Below are 18,296 nucleotides of genomic sequence, written 5' to 3' on the forward strand. Positions count from 1 at the left end.
TGATTCCTATTCTTTTTTGGTGTATGCCCGCACCCAAGTGAAAATGCCACGCCCAATTTCTGTATTTATTTGTTTGTCGTCGACAGGCCGCATTTCTTGAAACTTGGCACACTGATTCCTTATACCCTAAGGATCATGCCCAACCCAGGGGAAGGGCCACGCCCATTTTATCTTTGTGTCATTGTGTGTCGCCTACAGACCACAATTCTTAAAGGATCGTCTTGAAAACTGTTCATACTTATTCCTTATAAACTAAGGATGACCTCTATTATATTTTGGTGCATGACCCGGTCCCCTGTGACAGAGCCACACCCAATTTTTGTGTTTGTGTGTTGCCTAGATGCCCACTTTTTGACAGATCCTTTAGAAACTTTGCATTCCTATTCTTTATACCTTATGGATGGTCAATATTGTTTTTGATGAATGTCCGAATCCCCAGGTACAGAGCCACGCCCATTTTATCTCCGTTTGTTGCCTACGGGCCACAATTCTTAATTGATCGTATTGGAACTTGGCATATGTATCCCTTATAGCCCAAGGATGGCAACTATTGATTTTGGTGCATGTTTCAACCCTCAGGAACCAAACCACGCCCATTTTGTTTTTGTTTTTAGCGTCTGAAGGCCACAATTCTGTATGGATTACCTTGGAACTTGGTATTCTCATTCCTTATACCCTAAGTACAGCATGATTTTGGTGCATGATCCACCCTGCTTAGGCGGTGCCACGCCAACTTTTTGTTAATATTTTGTCTGTAAATAATCTACAGGTTGCAATTATTAACAGACTTGCATCCAATTTAGCATGATCCATCATAGGGTTGTACCTTTTTGTATTGTTCCATATCCAAGCCCCAGGGTTCGGGCCACGCCCAATTTTTGTGTTAGTCTTCTATTAATTGTGCTAATCGTCTACAGGCTGCAATTCTGAATGGACCATCTTGGAACTTTGCATATTTATTCCTTATACCGTTAAAACAACAATTATTTATTTTGGTACATGCCCCGACCCCCAGGAATGTGGACGTATATTTCAGCGGTACCCATGCTCTTGTTTTTATCCGATTTTAATGAAACTTAAAATATACATGTATGGCCCCTGATTTTACGTAAAATCGCTTTTTTCTTTTGCTTGTCCTCTGTCCATCTCTTGCAAAATGTGGGCGTATCTTGCCTGGCAACTGCTGGTTCAAAATTTTCCCCTCCATCCTGCTGTAAACCTACTATAAATAATAACACGTGAACCAGTTGAGAATTATTTTTACGATCCTCAAAGTTTTGGGGTATAGGTTCAACGCGGCGAGAATTTTCATTCACTTTGATTCACTCACCCCGTTCGTTTGACGCTTTCCTCTCTTGCCGGATTAGCAGATTATTGAAATTAAATTGAACAATATGTTAGTCCCGAAATGACCTAGTTTGTGTTGTTTGGGGTGGGTGTGGGGAATCGTGGTATATAGCCAATTGTATTGAATTTTCTTCCCTATATATCCGACGTTGGAAAGTGGGATGCGTTTTTTTTTATAATACATGTACCAACTAGTATCCTGTGTAGCTATTTTACCACTTGTTGCAATTTGACCAACTCAGTGTGGACTTGATCCATTGATTTAATTTGATATTTGGTATATGATGTTACTTTATTTGTCTTGTTTTACCCATTTATCATCCCATCAATTAACTTCTTGGTTTTATTTGCAAAATTACGAGACCTGTATGCTTAATCAGACGTTTTCGAAAGCCGCTGCTGTGAGATCTGAAAGGGGCAGTTTTTACATATTTCTGATTTCTTCTGCTGGAGAACGAGAAGTTTCGGTTAAATTTGATCATGATACTGTGCTTCTGGAACGTATTCCAGTGTGTTCCTCGATATCTTCGATTCCTTCTCGGATTTGGGCGTGATTAAAGTTGCATCTAGGTCCGTTTGAAAAGAATCCTAAACACGCTAAACATTTTGACGGACAAGTGCAGTGGATAAACACTAATCCGCATCATGGCGGATTATCTAACATTGTATTTCAATGAGTACTGGGACAGCAGGTGTGACATTAAATTACCATGTTGAAATATTGAACGGAAGTCGGTTTGTGTACAAATTTTAGTTTTGTTTTTGGCTTAACATTGGCTTTATGTATGGACCCAAAAGTTTTATAGACAGATGCCCACTTCTAAAATCAAATCGACATATCAAAGAAGTCTATCTATAGACGTCTTGAACCCGCATATATATTGACAGGGCTTGTATATTTTTGCAGAAACGCAATTCCTATATAAAAGTCTGGGGATTCTTTTATTGGTGTTTTCTTCGTGAACCATGGATGAGTACAGTGCAGAATGTTGTTTCATCTTCACATCCCAACAATTAATTAATAACATGGATATTTCTGCCATCTAGTGTCGATAGAAATGCCAGTAATGTGTTACCTACACCTTTTACAGTGCGAAATATGTGTGGAAATATTACAAATGGGCTTGGTAGGTGAATATCCTGGAAAACGAATCAATATCCGAAACCATCCAAAAGGATTTTTTTAAAATAAGAACTGCAACGAAAATTTGTTTTAAAATTTACTTTCCCATTGCTACGGCTGGAATGCAAGAATTTTTCTGGTTATTTTATAAAACTTTTTTTATTATAGCACATGATGTAGGTAGACTGCATTACAGACTATAACCATAAAATAGATTATTATTGTCTTGTTACAGCAATTCAGTTTGTGTTGCCTTATCTTGCAAATGCAGTTATTTGTAATTATTATATTTTATGACAAATCTTATAATGTAGGGCATGTAAACATTATTTGTAAATGTTGCAGGCTTTTTCTTATTTTTAGATACGATTATCTGAATGTGTCAGAAAGGGTAGTTAATGGAGTTTAAATAAAAAAAGAACAGAAGTGTGTATTATAATGGTTGTATTACACTATGATTTATGATATTTGTATTTATATAGCCTACTTATCTAAATATTGTGCTTTAATTAAATCTGAATGGGAATTTATGGTGCATAGTCCACCCCCATATAGTTCATATTTCTGAAACCAACGGCCATGCTCATGCTTAATTTAAACCAGGTTAGTGGTGTGTTTATGGAATTATATCAATTACCGTTCATCCAGCAAACTTGTGGTTTCATAAAACAGGTGGCTTTTTAACCCACTCTCCCATAACTAGGAGGCGATACTTTACCAACATCGCATGTCTGAGAAACATTTAGATTGCGAAGATGGTGTTACACATCTGCTGAAAATACCGCATGATAATTTTCATTTCCAGTGTCCATTTTGCATTTGGTTTTGCATGTTGTAGGTCGTCAATATTTAATAGAGAGGGAGAAATGGGGTTTAACGTCCACTCGTCACAAACTAGGTCATTTCGGGACCAACACATGGTTCAATTTTATTTCAATAATTCGCTTGCGCGTAGGGGTCTTTAGCAGTGGGAGGAAACCGGAGGATCCGGGGAAAACCCACGAGGTTGGACAGGCGACCCTACTCCTTGTCACGTACAACCGGGGAATCGAAATCCCGCCATTTGACTCAATGACAGACTTCATGATACAACGCGCACGTGCTAACAACTCGGCCACCCCCCGCCACCCCACCCCCCCACCCCCAATATTTAATAACCTGGGGATTAATTATGTACATCTAAACGTCCCTATGGGACAGCATACGATATATACAAAAGTATAAATAATATAAGTACAAAAATTATGCAAGAACACAATTACCAAGAATTACTAGACCCAAATAACCAAAAAATATAAACCTTAATTAAAAACACAATATGTGGGCCCCCAAGAAGGAACGAAGATGTTGGTAATAAATTAAGACACCCACGAAATAATGGCACCACTGCAATTATGTGGCTTATTTTTATTTTATTTTTCAAGGGATAACTATATTATTGCTATACACAATTCCGATTTCATAGAAACTTTTTGTCTATAATATTTTATACAAAATATAAAAATCTTAGAATATGGAAACAGTTTGCGTGAACTAGTCTGTTGTAGACAGTCATAAAGTCAATGGAATTTTAAGTCTGCGGTTAAAAATACAGAATATCGTCATGACCTGTCAAATTTAACACATCAAATTGCTCGAAAAAACTGAACGTGGCCTAATGACTTACAGAAGCCCCAAAAATTTACTGAGAGCTGAAAACTCTAGACTGATAGAAACGAAGGAGTGCAACGTCAGCAGAGCTATATTATAGAGTCTCTATTATTGGCTACCGTTGGCCCGCAGTAACAGAACTAATTCCACTTCTCAACTCAAGAGAGTAGAGCTTGTAAGCTCTATACATGCTGACGCTAAAGTAAAGGAATAGACACCCAGCATGAAATAAGTTTGTATGGTTGAAAGAAACGGGTAAAAAGAAAGAAAGGAGAAAGGGGAAGACTGTACAGTTTGTACAATAAATCTGACTTTACAACAATATGTTACAACCTTTTAGCCTTGCTCGGCAAGGATTGGGAGGTTGCTGTCTTTCTGTTGTGATATATATATTGGCCTATTTTCCAGTTACCCACACTGCCACAGTTCAACTGCCACCAGGTGAGAAAAATAATCTTTTTTTTTAATCCATTCAATTATACAGGAATTCCTGATTGTCTGCAAGTTCAGTGCTAATTTATTTTTCATTTTATTTTATGTTTCAAAAATATGAAATAAAATATAACAACTATAGTGAAAAGGTTTTTTTGGTTGTTTTTTTTTTTGTTTCATATGTAATGTTAAAATGATTTTATTTTGACTTTTTAGAATGGATTACTCCTTCAAAACACATTTTAAATTGAAACTAAAAACAACCATGCCTGTAATTCTTCTTATTGTTTCTGTGCAAAGCCAGGATCTGAAAGGGGAATAATCACCTAATTCATATATGTCCTTCTTTTAGCATTCAAACCCCACCCCCACCGCCACCACCCATTTGCACATGTGATCACATTAAACAATTCCTAGTGATTATTATCAATCTTTCTGAAAAGGTGTGTAAATACAGAAACAATATGGATCTTTAAATTTGGTACAATAGATATTGTGCTGGTTTCATCATTTAGTGTTCTTGTAGCTACCATTTGATAAAAAGTTGATAAGATGTGACCGGAAGTTACAAAGCTATTAGCTGAAAAAAGGGTGTGCCCAAAATGATTGAGTGTCCTAGTTTCAGAAAAAAAAAAGAAAACTAATAGTTATTGAGTGAAAGGGGGAGGGGTACTTCTTGCTGTAACCCACATCATGTAATTTGTATATAATATATCCATGTATTTATATGATGTTACTATTAGTACCAGACTGGTATTCAAATTATAATAGCATAGATTAGGTATTTTACAACTACTTTGAAGATGGATAAAACACACATATTTTAGATTGTATCTCCATAACTAGTGATAAAAATGAGTACTTGTGGTGTTAATGATGTAGAATCTTTCATAAAACTACCATTCCAGTTAAGAAACCATGTCAAGAAGTTATTAAGTTTCTTAAGATTATAAGTTACCATTAGAGGTCAGAAGTCAAATTGTTTTAGCAAATTGATCGCTTTTTCAGAGCAAAGGTTACTATGCTATATTGCCATTGCGAGAGGGGTCAGTGAAAAACATAAAGGTCATTTCTATAGAAATAATCTATTTATTTTTTAAAAGAAGCTTGAAACCTAATATCTGTATGTGTTCCTTTTTATAGCCTTCTGCTGTTTTACTATCAGAAAGAACTGTGAGAAACTTGTATATTTGTACTTCAGAAAGACCATTCATCATATTTCCATCATGTGGGGGTAAAAGTTAATGAGATTTCCATTCCTCTAATGTTTTTAGAATGAACTCTTTTCTTTCTAATGACCAATAGATCACAATTGTTCACAAACTTCTTGTCTACCAAAAACATATTGTAAAGTTTGCTACAGAGAGAAATTTAATACCTCTCAAATTAAAGCATTAAGATCTATTAAACAATTGATGAAATTATTTAGTGGAATTGTTAGATATTATTAAAAGCATTTCAATGTAAAGAACGGTTAAAGAGAAATACTTTCTGATGATGACAGAAAGCTTGTTAGCTTGTCAATCCATTATGGAAAGCATCAAGGACTTTATTTTTTACTGTTAATCTAATCTTCGAAAAAGGACAGGCACCTAATAAAGATATAAAAAAAAACAATCAACAAATATTATCCATAGACTAATAGGTCAATCTACCTTGAAATTACTAGATTACCAAATACAGGTATAATTGGGGCTTTGTAATGAATATATATGGACTAAACCAATCATAATTGAGCTTTGACATTATGTGTGGTTCAATGGTCGAGAGCGAGACATTTAGTAATTTATTGATATTACAGAAGGTCATTAAACAACTTAAAACACAGACATTATCCCACCCGTGCATTACAACGAAATCGTCAAGCAAGTCCAATATTTCATCTAGTATAAATGATGTAGGAATGGCACATTGCCTTACATTAAGTAATGGTATGCCAACATCAAAAGATGACATCACATCTGTATTTGAAGTCCCTTTATACTGCAAAGGCCATTATAAACAGTTTTAGATTTAGAAAAAATTCTATAGAATAATTTTGATTTAAGCACCTAGAGTTTTACCAGACTATCTGTAAAACAATTGGTATAAGTGTTAACACATGTGTAGGTTATGTATGGTGGCTTTTTATCCACTTAGGAATGTCAAATGTTTAATTCTTTATATAATTTTTTATGAACAACTTCCAGTTCTTTAACCTATATAATTTTTATGATCAACTTCCAACTCATCAGAAACATGGTTTATTTTGGTTAGATTGAATAATACAGTGTACCAATAGAAGAAATGAATTAGGTACACTTTCTGTCTTTTGAAACATACTGTTTAAAATTTGGAATTATGCTGGTGACGCTGTTGGTGGCCATTTCCCTTCTGTTACCTGCTACCAAATATCTTTAAGTCTTTGATCTTCAGTTGCATTTTTGGGAAAATATCTAATTTTTCACTGATTAATTCACACTGAAATGTACTAAAATTGATTATTTAACATAAAAAATAATCAAAAAAAATTACAAAAATATAATAGTAAATAATCTTCCGACTTGGATTCAAGCAGATAAATAAGAGACCCATCAAAGGGTTATACCCAACATTTACAGGTGGTACTGTCTTGTTTATATCGTCTGTAGAAGTTTCCGAATGATGCAAGACTTTCAATTCATATTTTCTTTGTAAATATTGCAGTTTCCAAGGGATTCAAAAGTCCTCAAATGTAACAAAATCTCTGGAGCTATAAAAAGTTAACTGTTTTGGGGTTTTTTTTTTACAAAATTTGAAAGATGGCTATTCAGTGTTCATGTTCAGGCCATAGAAAGATTAAAAAAACAGTACTCAATGGCTACTTGGGTCGGACATCAAAAAAGAAATTAGAATAATAATTTAATGTGACATTATTTTAAACAATTAGCCTAAACTAGATAAACAGATAATCAATTAGATAATCATGTTCTGCAATCATAAAAGTTTACTATGTTTCTGCCTTTTTTTTAAACCTATATCTTTCATTCAACATTGCCAACCTCCTCCTTTTTTGGATCACTTCCATAATAAATTATTCACACATTTAATTGGTTAGATCATGTGTATAAATTAAAAAAATATTTAAATGATTTGGCTGATCATGATAGCATCAAATTACAAAATATTGATAATGAATAATGTTATTTTGAAAAGTCAAATCACCACAGATTAATTGATGCGAGTCAAGTAACCATTGATTAATCTGTCTATAGCCATGGCCTCAAAATTATCACACATAGTAATAGAGCAAGGGATCAAGTCTGTGGTATAATAACATGAGAACTTAAGATACGTATTGAAAATAACATGAAATAAAGAAGTTATGATAGATGTAAAGAATGTGGGAGAGTAGATAAAATGAACGATTAGACCAGTTATCTCTAATTAGCAGTAACTAGTTTCGTTTGTATTGAACTCTTCAGATTGAGTAATCTCACTTAGTGTGGTTCTATATATACTATGGCAGGCCCCAGTAAAGTTTTACTGGGGTTTTAGGTTTGGCGGAGTTAACAGGGTGGCTTTTTACTGGGGTTTGGTATTTTGTCGGTGTTCACGTGTTTGCCAAATACCAGGGTTTGGGATTTGGGGGGTTCGGTGAATGCTAAAAAAATGGGGTTGGGATTAAGGCCTGGTACTGGGATTGGCCATAACCAAATTGTTAAAAGCAGAAAATTAGCAAGGTTAGGGTAATAAGAGCGGTATGGAAGGGGTCACTAAATTTAAAAGGCTTAGAGGCTTAGAGACATATTGAGAAGTTAATTAGGCCAAGTCTATTATGACACTCTAATCTAAAGATAACTGTTAGACTGCCACCACAGTAGAAGATTTGTTAGAGTTAAGCAGGAATGAGAATGGCTGTAATTTGGAGTAAAGGTGGAATGTGGACTATAACCCCCCCCCCCCCCCCCCCTTAGGGTGGCACTTGTATCTTTTGGTCTGGACGACAATGCTGCTAGTGGGTGTATGTTTTGTTGCCTGAAAACCTTTTCATACTACATCACGAACATGTATAAGCCAGATGCTTGTCCAAATATTTTACTGAGTGGCTGATCTTATTACAATGCATATAGACTGCTTATCATTTGTAAATGGCTGTTTTACCAAACCCACTTTGTTTATTTTAATTGTGTGTAAACTGAGAACACAAGGTAGCTACTAGAAGTAGTATTAGATGTCTACTCTTTAAGTGCCATAGCACTGTAACATGCATGGACTGGGGGCTGAAAACCTCTGTTGGCCCTGGCTCTACGAGAGCCCCCTCCCCCACTCAAGAGAGAGGATTGTTCCAACATGGCGTGAGGAATTTATTGAAAAAATGACTGTAAATGATGGTTTCTAGAACATATCCCGAGTACCAAACCTCCAGAGACTGCTTTGCTTACAATTTTGTAAAAAATAATGTAAATTCAAAACTAAAAAGAGCCCCAAAACTACGTGAGAAGATTAACTTCTTCAGGAGCCCTGGTGGCCATCATACATGGAGGATACTTTTCAGTTCAATGGTTCATTCTTGCACTATAATTTATGATGTGGTCTTGATTTGTTCATAACCATTCATAGGTTCTGAACAACGAATATGAACTTTTTCAATAGGTAAAGATTTTAAAGAACCTCTTGTGTGTCTTCTACTATATAAGATACCAAAAATCAATTTTAAGATTAACCAGCGGTTGCCAGGCAAGATACGCCCACATTTTGCAAGAGATGGATAGAGAACAAGCTAAAAAACACCATGTGATTTTTCGTACAATCAGGGGCCATAATTCAAGAAGTATTGGTCTGAGATCTTTGGGATATAAAGATACATTTAAAGTTTCATCAAAATCGGACAAAGATTGTGACATCTAGAGGGTCAACAATCTTCATATTACATACTTTTACACAATTTGCGTACATGGAGTGGCCATTGGTGGAACGGTGATATATTTATACGTTTTTTAAAATCTGATAAAAATTGTGACCTTCACAAGCTAAAAATTTGATTTTTGTACAATCAGGGGCCATAATCCAGAATGTTATGGTCTGATATGTACAAATATCCAAAGGAACTGAGATCTTTGGGATATAAATAAAATAAAACCAAGTACGAACAATCCAAACCATTAGACAAAATTCGAAGTCCTAAAAAACCGGTATAGGCAAAATAGTGTAATCAGCATATGGACTGTTCACCGTGTACAAAATACACGACTTGTAGGCCCTTAAGTGCTCTTATTTTTGAAATTACATGACTGTTTATCTCTTTCTACTAATTCTAGTGTTGAAAATCACTGCAGAAAATTAGTTGTAACATCATTAATTAAAAGAGTTGTGAAGGGAGCCAAAGGTTGAAAATGGAAGTGTGTCAATGGCATTGATGTAAGGACCACTTTATATGTGTTGATCATCCTGTATACTCTGTGATTAAATGGTAGAAAAGGTAGTTGGCAGAGGATAATCCAAGAATTTACTTAGGATTTAATATTCATGATAAATGGACAGCGACTAACAACAAATACAAGCTCAAAATGGATTCTCCCTAAATCAAGTCGCATGACAAAAAAAGCTTGTGATTAAAGCGTTTTGAAAGAGATTTATCTAGTTTAAGTATGTTTTTAGTCTAAATATACCATCAATTCACACAGTTTGTAAGGGGGAGGGGGTAAGGCACAGGCATATATTTTGTGACATTTAAGATGTAGACTTGATTGTCAATAACTCAATTTATAAGAAGTGTGAAATGCTAAAAATACCAGACTTCATATATCTCTTTTTGGTATAATATAATGTTTTGAAATATAAAATTTTTAAGAAAACATGACATGCAGTTTACAAAAATAAAATGTTTTATGATTAAATTGACATGTATTAACTGCAGAGCTAGACAATAAAACAGTAGACAAAAATAAGTTGTTTTGATGTCGGAAATGAAAATAGGCAGTGGCAGACACAGGATATTTCGTTATGGGGTTGCCTGGGGGGTCATCCTCCGATGTAAATGGGGAATATAACATTCATGAATTTCATCAGCTACATCACCCCAACTAACAAAAAGCTCAAATTTATATAATTAATGAATATGTTATGCTGTTATTTAGAGCCCCCCCCCACACACACACACACACACACACCTGCACCTGGATCTGCCACTGAAAATAGGACACCTCGATTTTCATTCTAGTTGAACATAATATACATTTCTGAACCAGCATGGTACTCCCAGAGTGAGATATGGGAGTACACTGATATAATAATATATGTAGATGAGGCTAACGCCTAGCAGAGCAGATAAAATCTGAGATATTACAGTGTACAGATATCTACATCTCTAGGCTACATATATCTAAATAACTAATACTGATGGAAAGAGAATATACATCTCATGAATCAAGGGATAACAACATACATATCATATTTAACCCTTTGACCATCGAGTCTTAGGACTTTCCATGGCCTATATCCAGGGTGCCTCTGACAGTTGTTGCATAGTGTGAATCGTCTTGGCGTAAACAAGTGAAGAGAAACCAGTTGCTCATACTGTGGGCAGTACAGCTTCGCTTTCTGGATTATCTCCCGTATTTTCTTTGTGGGAAGTAAAGATCATCGATCACCTAGATGTAAAGGGTTAAACCAATGATTATTCATGCAAAAATCCATAGTTTGAAATGCTAGGAGAAAATATGATGAAAAAGTAAATAATTGCAGACTGTACTAGCCAAGTGACTTTAAAAAAAAAAGAAAAAAAAGATACCCGTGGTATTAATGTTCTTTGGGGGTTTTTTTTTTTTCATAAAATAAATTTGTTCTTAGGAAAATGAAATTGAATGTAAAAAATTTATTGCTGCTAGATATATAAAAAATTGAATATATAATGCTGTTAAATGCTTGTTTAAAAACAAAGGCAAACATTAAGCAGGGGTGGATCCAGGAATTTTTGCAAGAGAGTTTGGCTAGGTTCCGGAGACAATGTATCTTTTGGGGGAGGGGAGACCAGGCCTTTAAACATTTTGAGAGATAAATGGTCTCTTATCGTCATTTTGGCGTATATCTGGGGTAACTGATGTCACTTAGACAAAACACAGTAACTGGGATTTTACATAAAAACATACTAAATACATGTACTGGCTATGCTTCGTTTTAGTTTTACTGATATGCAATATAATCAGTTCTGCACGATTATGAGAGGAATCTTTAAGGAAGCAAAATAGAAAAACCACCACCCGACTGCAATTGTGTCAAACACCAAAATATCAAGAAATTTCATCACATAAACTATTCGTTTATTTTTTTCCAATACGCCAGGGCACAGATAACTATATAAGATCCTAGAATAGAGTTTTGCACAATTATGACTCCAAATATAATGGGGAGAACAAGCGGCATGGATGTTTTTTGATGAATGCAAAGCATTAATTGTGATATCACATATGTCTATATCATTATCTCATGCTTTGAATGCCCATCCCATCCCACCATCTGATGATAAAATATAAAGTACACATTCGTGATACTTTTCTCATAAAAAGTGTTGTTTTACAATTATTTTTTATGTACCGGAAGCTGAGCAGGAAACGGGTTTGTAACCTCCACCCCCCTCTGGATCCGCCTATGTTAAGCTAGCTTAACCATGTCGTCTAAAACGTACATATTACCTGTCTTTGAGAAGACTTTTTTCAAAGCTGGCTTATCTGAACTGACAAAAAACAAGTCAGCTAAATAATGTCTCTGGCTGTAAGAACATATAAACTGTTCTCCTTTCTAGTCCTAGTTGAATTCTACACTGACATGTTTAAACTAGCTGATATAGCTATCTTAAAATGGCATATATGTATCAACATCTGTGCAGCTAGTTGACATCTTGGTCAGCATCTAGAACAATATGTGAACTATTAAGGCAGCCACACACAGAAGATGCAGATTTATTTTATTGCATATCAAAATCTTTCTCGTGCTGTATGTGTATGTAGTCAATTATGCAACCAGTTTTAATTTGTTTCACCAAATTTGATAAGTTAGTTTGTGATATTTGGTACAATTTGGCTCTTGTCAGTGTTGGTGTCGGAGGGGGAGAAGCCCTGGGGGCCGGCACCCTAATGATTTAGATAATGGGCTTTTGTGCCCTTCCAGATCATGTTCCTCATTCAAAATCAGTGGTCAAGAAGTCAATACAGTAGATCTCAACCTTCTGATTATAGTTATTAAGTACTCAAGTTCCCCCACCCCACCCCGTGTTCAACCCTTTTGTATAATGTGTTTGCATAAATATTGAACCCTCTAACCTGTAATCTAAATATTATAACTATACCTAGATAGACCATGAAATTGACTCATCAGTCAAGAGCCATTCTTTTTCATTTTAATGAGGGGGGTCTTGCTTCCCTCCCACAGTTGTAATATTGGTCAAAAACAATATATTGACAATTAAATGATAAATTCCCTGGTGGCAGATACTTGAGATATATTTTTATAAAAAACATATGTAGCACAATCTGTGAATGAAATTGAATTAAATTGAAATAGACATATTTGTATGCAGGCTAGCATGAAGAAATAAGGCCTATTAAACATGTGACATTGTAATGGTTACAATCAGTTTTTCTGCAAGTCTGCATATTTTTCAATTTTTCGCTTTTGACCCATTTTTAAAAGCCTGTTTGACTATGTATACTGGGACTCCTGATTCAACAGCTGTTCTTTCTATTTTGGCCACTTTTCAACATTTCCCTTTCTCAAACTCACAATAATATAGATGGCTGAAATCTCTTCACATTTTTGTAAAGAAATGGTCTACTGCCTGTAAAATACATCTCACGCTGAGCTTGGGCAGATGAGAAAAAAGAAATTATTTTGAAGTATTTCAGTGCATTATCTGGCTGGGTTGAATGACCTGACCTATTTGTGCTATGCAGGGTTGTAAAGGCAATAATTAGTCGCTGGGCGGATTAAAACAGTCTTATTTGTTGATAAAGAATCGGCGTCCTGGTGTGATAGGATTCAAAGTTTTCCACAACTTTGAAATTATATTTCTATGTAGACAGAAATTATGATATTCAGCATCCTCCCATGATTTGACTGGCATTATTGCAACAAAAAATGTTTGAACCTATTTTATGTGAGAAAGGTTTGCCATTGGAAGATGATAGTTTGCAGCCTTGATATTCTTATGTTGATTATTGTAACCAATGTAAAGTCTAGATATATTTCTTAGATTTTTCTCTCGCTTTTATAAGCTGGAATTTAAACTTAAGAAATGATTAAAATTATGTGAAGGGGTTTTAATTTCATTATGTGAGTATAAATGAATGCAATAGAGTCTTTTCCAAACTTAAATAGTAGGATTCAGGGCAGTATAATGACCAAATATTAAATGACCAAAACTCCTTGCTTAAAGGGTAATATCATGCTCAGAAGCCATAAACATATATAATTAAGCTTTTTATGTTATTTTCCCACAAATCTTATATCTCAGAATCTAACCATAGGTTCTTTCTGAAACTTTGACCTACATATTCGAATAGCTGAGGTCAGTCTTGAAAATCCAAAAATATGAGTTCCATTCAAAATGATTTAATTTAGTTTTTCAATACTTTCCCACCATTTTTGACTTCTTTCCTCCCCATTTTCATTTCATTTTCTGATCTGTCCCGTTTTTAAACGGCTTGATCCACTTTTCTGAAACTTCTCGAACGGAAAGTCGATCAAATTTCAGCAATACAAGTCTCAGTGATTTTCCTTTATTTTTCAGATTATTTTTTTCGCAATTTTTAAGCGTATAACTTTCACGAGTTTTTGAACAATTTTAATAATTACTTTTTCTTGTTGAGATTGAGATATAGCCTATGACATGTGACAGGAAGTGACCGTGTCTATGAAAGCTTTTATATCTGCCTGACAGATCTAGTTAATTTTGTTATATTTATCATAATTGTGCTCATGAAATGAATGAGAAATCCAAGTGGTGCACAAAATTATTGGCTGAAATTTATGTGGTCTTTTTTCCCCTTTAAATCAGATAATGACATATTTATAATGTTACATGGGAAACTAATCATTACATTGCTATGTTACAGAACAGATATTTATTGTACCATGTATTGAAATTAATGTGAATGCTGATAGTTATGTTTAATGCATTAATTTCTCATTCACTTTAGGTTCATGTTTTACAGAATATAAATGAAATTCTCCATGACATTTACAGTTAATAGTGGGGCAGGAACATGTAATTATAGCATTGTTCACCAAGAAAAACTATTTCCTATGTTTAAGTTCCAAATGTTCTTCTCATTTTTCAAGATGCATGAATTTCCAAATAGATTGTAAGTAATTAAACACATTATACAAAAAACGAAATGGATTGTGATAAGTAATTAAATAGATTATACAAGAAATCAAATAGACTGTAACAAGTAATTAAATAGATTATACAAAAAAAAACAAATAGAATTGTAGCTTTATTTTCATCATAGCAATTCTAAAAAAACTCATTAAATTATTCACATACATGTGGTTAAAAAATGTATGATTATAATTTTTATTGGACTACACATTGCTTTATTAGCCTAATGATTTTTGAATTTATCACACATTTTAAACATATCGGAAGTATGCTAGTAGAAATAGGGCATCATGTATTTAAAATTTTGAAAATGTATGATTGAAATTTAATGTTTTTTAAGAACTGGCACATGTATATTGATGATTATATTTCAAGACAGCTGTTGATTTATGACAAGAGGGTGGAGATGGAAAAAAAACTGATGATAAAACCACAGTTGTATAACAAGATTGAAAGTACAGAGACAAATTTACATAAAATAATCTATAGCCAGATAAACACAACATATGTCTTATATCTTATTAGGCAGTTTCAAAGAACCTTCATATTATTAATGTGACCATTTTGTAGTACATAAATTATAGACTATTATTTAAGTGTTAAGTTCTGGCAAAATTTTCACTAGAATTCAGTTTTGAGTTGATGGTAATTGTGAGTGTTTTTTCAGAATTATTTTTAAAGGTATTGCCCCTGACCGATTTGCTGATATGAATGTAGAATCTGGCTTGGTTTCTTGAATACACCTCTCTTTGAGATGTTTGTGCTATCCAATCAGTAGTTATAGCTTGATAAACTGCTGGAATTATTAGGGTGGTTGGGATGGTCTAATTGTCTAGAGTGTCGTGCTTCAAGCTCTAGCCAACCGGTCTCCTCTAGCTTGTCGTAATGGATTCAATCTCTGGTGAGACAGAGCCTCGTCTAAGGAGAGAGTCCGCGCAGGGGGTCTGCGGGGCCCTCCCCCAGAAAATTTTAAAAATTAACTCCCTTAGACTTGATTTCTGAGCACTTAAAAAATAGTTTCAGAGATTTGATACACTATTAGTTTTGGCATCTTGTTAAACCATGGATTGATTAATACCCTGTAAAATCAAGATCAAAACACTGCTGCGGCTGACCCGCAGACAGAAATATACCCATAAAACAATAAGAAAGACGATTTTGTAAACCTACGCACCATGATATAGTATTGGCACATGGGAAAAACCTTGTCAGCGATTTTCTAAACGTATGTATGTTGCCGCCCAGTCTTCAATTTTTTGGCTCAGTAGGTGGCACAGTTTGGCCAGTGCACGGCGGCGGCGGCGCCTAGTCACCATGTTAAACGAGGCTCTGTGGTGTGAGCGAATGTGGCTTGGAGATAGGGCCGCCTTCTCGACATCGTGAATTTACTCCAAGTGCCTACACAGGTTTCATCCTCCCACTTGTTTGTGATATTACCGCGGTGAAACCGGACTTTAAGCCCTATTAACGATGATGGTGGGATTATTCAGCATCAAACCAGGGGAACTGTTTAGTTACAAATCCAACTTGTGTGATAGATATGGTATGGGATAGATCTGAGTTGTGTGAGGGGTATATTTGGTTCATCATCTAATGTGTATTTTTAACCTGTGTTTTCTAGTTATTCATGTTACATATTTGATCTGTTTTTTTAGCCATGAAAAATTAGATATTATCCGAATAATAAATAGGACATAGCTGGAAAATAAAGCACATAGATTTTCTGTTTGCTGTCTAATTTCCATTGATTCCATTACGTGTTGTATTGATACACATGAGGGTAGAACACACTGACATGAATGTAGGTGTACTATATAATATATACAGTCGTTCAGTGTTTAGCTGTTACCATTGTTCCTTCCAGTTTTAAACCTGTAAATGGTACCAGAAAACAATTCATTGTACACTTAACAATGTCAATAGTTAGTAATAACAGACAAACACCTCCAACCCTGGGGATTTACCAAGCAACAGTCACCATATGGTAACCATTCATGGTAGGACCAAGTATAGGCAGTTTATCACCACAACAAAGCTTCATACAACATGTATTATATCTGGTTTTAATAAAAAAAATATATAAATATAGGTCAGAACCTGCACGGCTTATCAATTGTATTCACATTAACTACGCACCTCAGTGTTGAAATTAATGTACAGTTCTGATTAGAATCTGTGAACATTTTAGCCTAGTTTTAAGGAATGTTTAATATACATGTTGGAATTTAGAAAAGGGAAATAAGGGTGAAAGCTCAATGAATCATACATTCTTTTAACACACTGTAAGAATAAACACTTGTTAACATAGGTTCCTCCCCTTTTCTTTATGCTACATCAATTATAAATATTAATACACAAATGTTAGGATAGAAATATGTATACACTAATACTACATGAAGTTGAATGGTTCATTTGGTAAAAAAAAAACATTACTCGTTTTATTTTGAGACTAGCCATTAAGGCAAGGATGTTCAGCCACAGAGCTTACTGACAATAGAGTTTGAGGCTACCTAGAAGGTTCAGGCTCTAGAGGTTACATATATACTAACTATAGGAAGGGCAAAAATGTTATTCCTTTGGTCTATTAAATGTCTGTCATCATAGGGTCCGTTTCCTCCATCTTTAAATATGAAATTGTTGAAATAAAAGATATGACCTCAGAGGCGGATCCAGGAATTTTTGCAGGAGGGTGTTTGCCAGGTTCCTGAGACAATGTATCTCCCCCCCCCCCACCCCTCCCGTATGGTCTCTATCGTCATTTTGGCGTATATACATACACATTGAGCTTTTTAAACAGAGAAATTCAACACCTCGTTTGATATCAATTTTTATTATGAATTAATACAATGACATTGTGATTCAATTTCATGGATGCAAAGCATTAATTGTGAAATCACATAATGTCTATATCATTATCTCGTGCTTTGAGTGCCCCTCCTGTCCCACATCTGACGATAAAGGATAAAGCACACGGCCAAGAAACTTTTCTCATAAAAAGTGTTGATTTACACAAAAAAATTATGTAGCTGAGCAGTGGGGGGGGGGGGCAACCCCTCCTGTAGATTCGCTCCTGGACCTAGTTATATTGGCAAAGAGAAAGTACATTAAAAAAGATTATAATAGACATACATGTATATGTATTTTTAAATTGGCAGAGAAAATGAGGGTAGCCTAATGGGTGCCTTCCATCAGATCATTTACCTCTGTTAGCAGCACAAACTCCCTCAGTAGAAAATCAACCATTCTTCATCGAAAATTGGGCATGAGGAATTTATGACCAGGTAGAGTTAGAGCATAGTTAATATAATTAGGTTCCAGACATTGTTTCATAAATTATTATCTATTGTCCAGTTAATCCAGTAGACATTAATGTATTAAGGGTTATAAAGTTAGGGTTACTAATAT

The 18,296-nt window shown here is 34.8% G+C and overlaps 1 protein-coding gene across 1 annotated transcript in view; it reads left to right on the forward strand.

Moving 5' to 3' along the window:
• The first annotated feature begins 4,226 nt into the window (after positions 1 to 4,226).
• LOC126829100 (collagen alpha-1(I) chain) overlaps positions 4,227 to 18,296 on the forward strand; it is a 55,185-nt gene continuing 41,115 nt past the window's right edge. Inside the window, exon 1 of the mRNA XM_050558992.2 lies at positions 4,227 to 4,561. Coding sequence (XP_050414949.1) covers positions 4,444 to 4,561 — 118 coding nt within the window. The 5' untranslated portion in view covers positions 4,227 to 4,443. The remainder of the gene's footprint in view (positions 4,562 to 18,296) is intronic.

The sequence above is a fragment of the Patella vulgata genome, chromosome 1 (assembly GCF_932274485.2).
Source record: "Patella vulgata chromosome 1, xgPatVulg1.2, whole genome shotgun sequence".
NCBI lineage: Eukaryota > Metazoa > Mollusca > Gastropoda > Patellidae > Patella > Patella vulgata.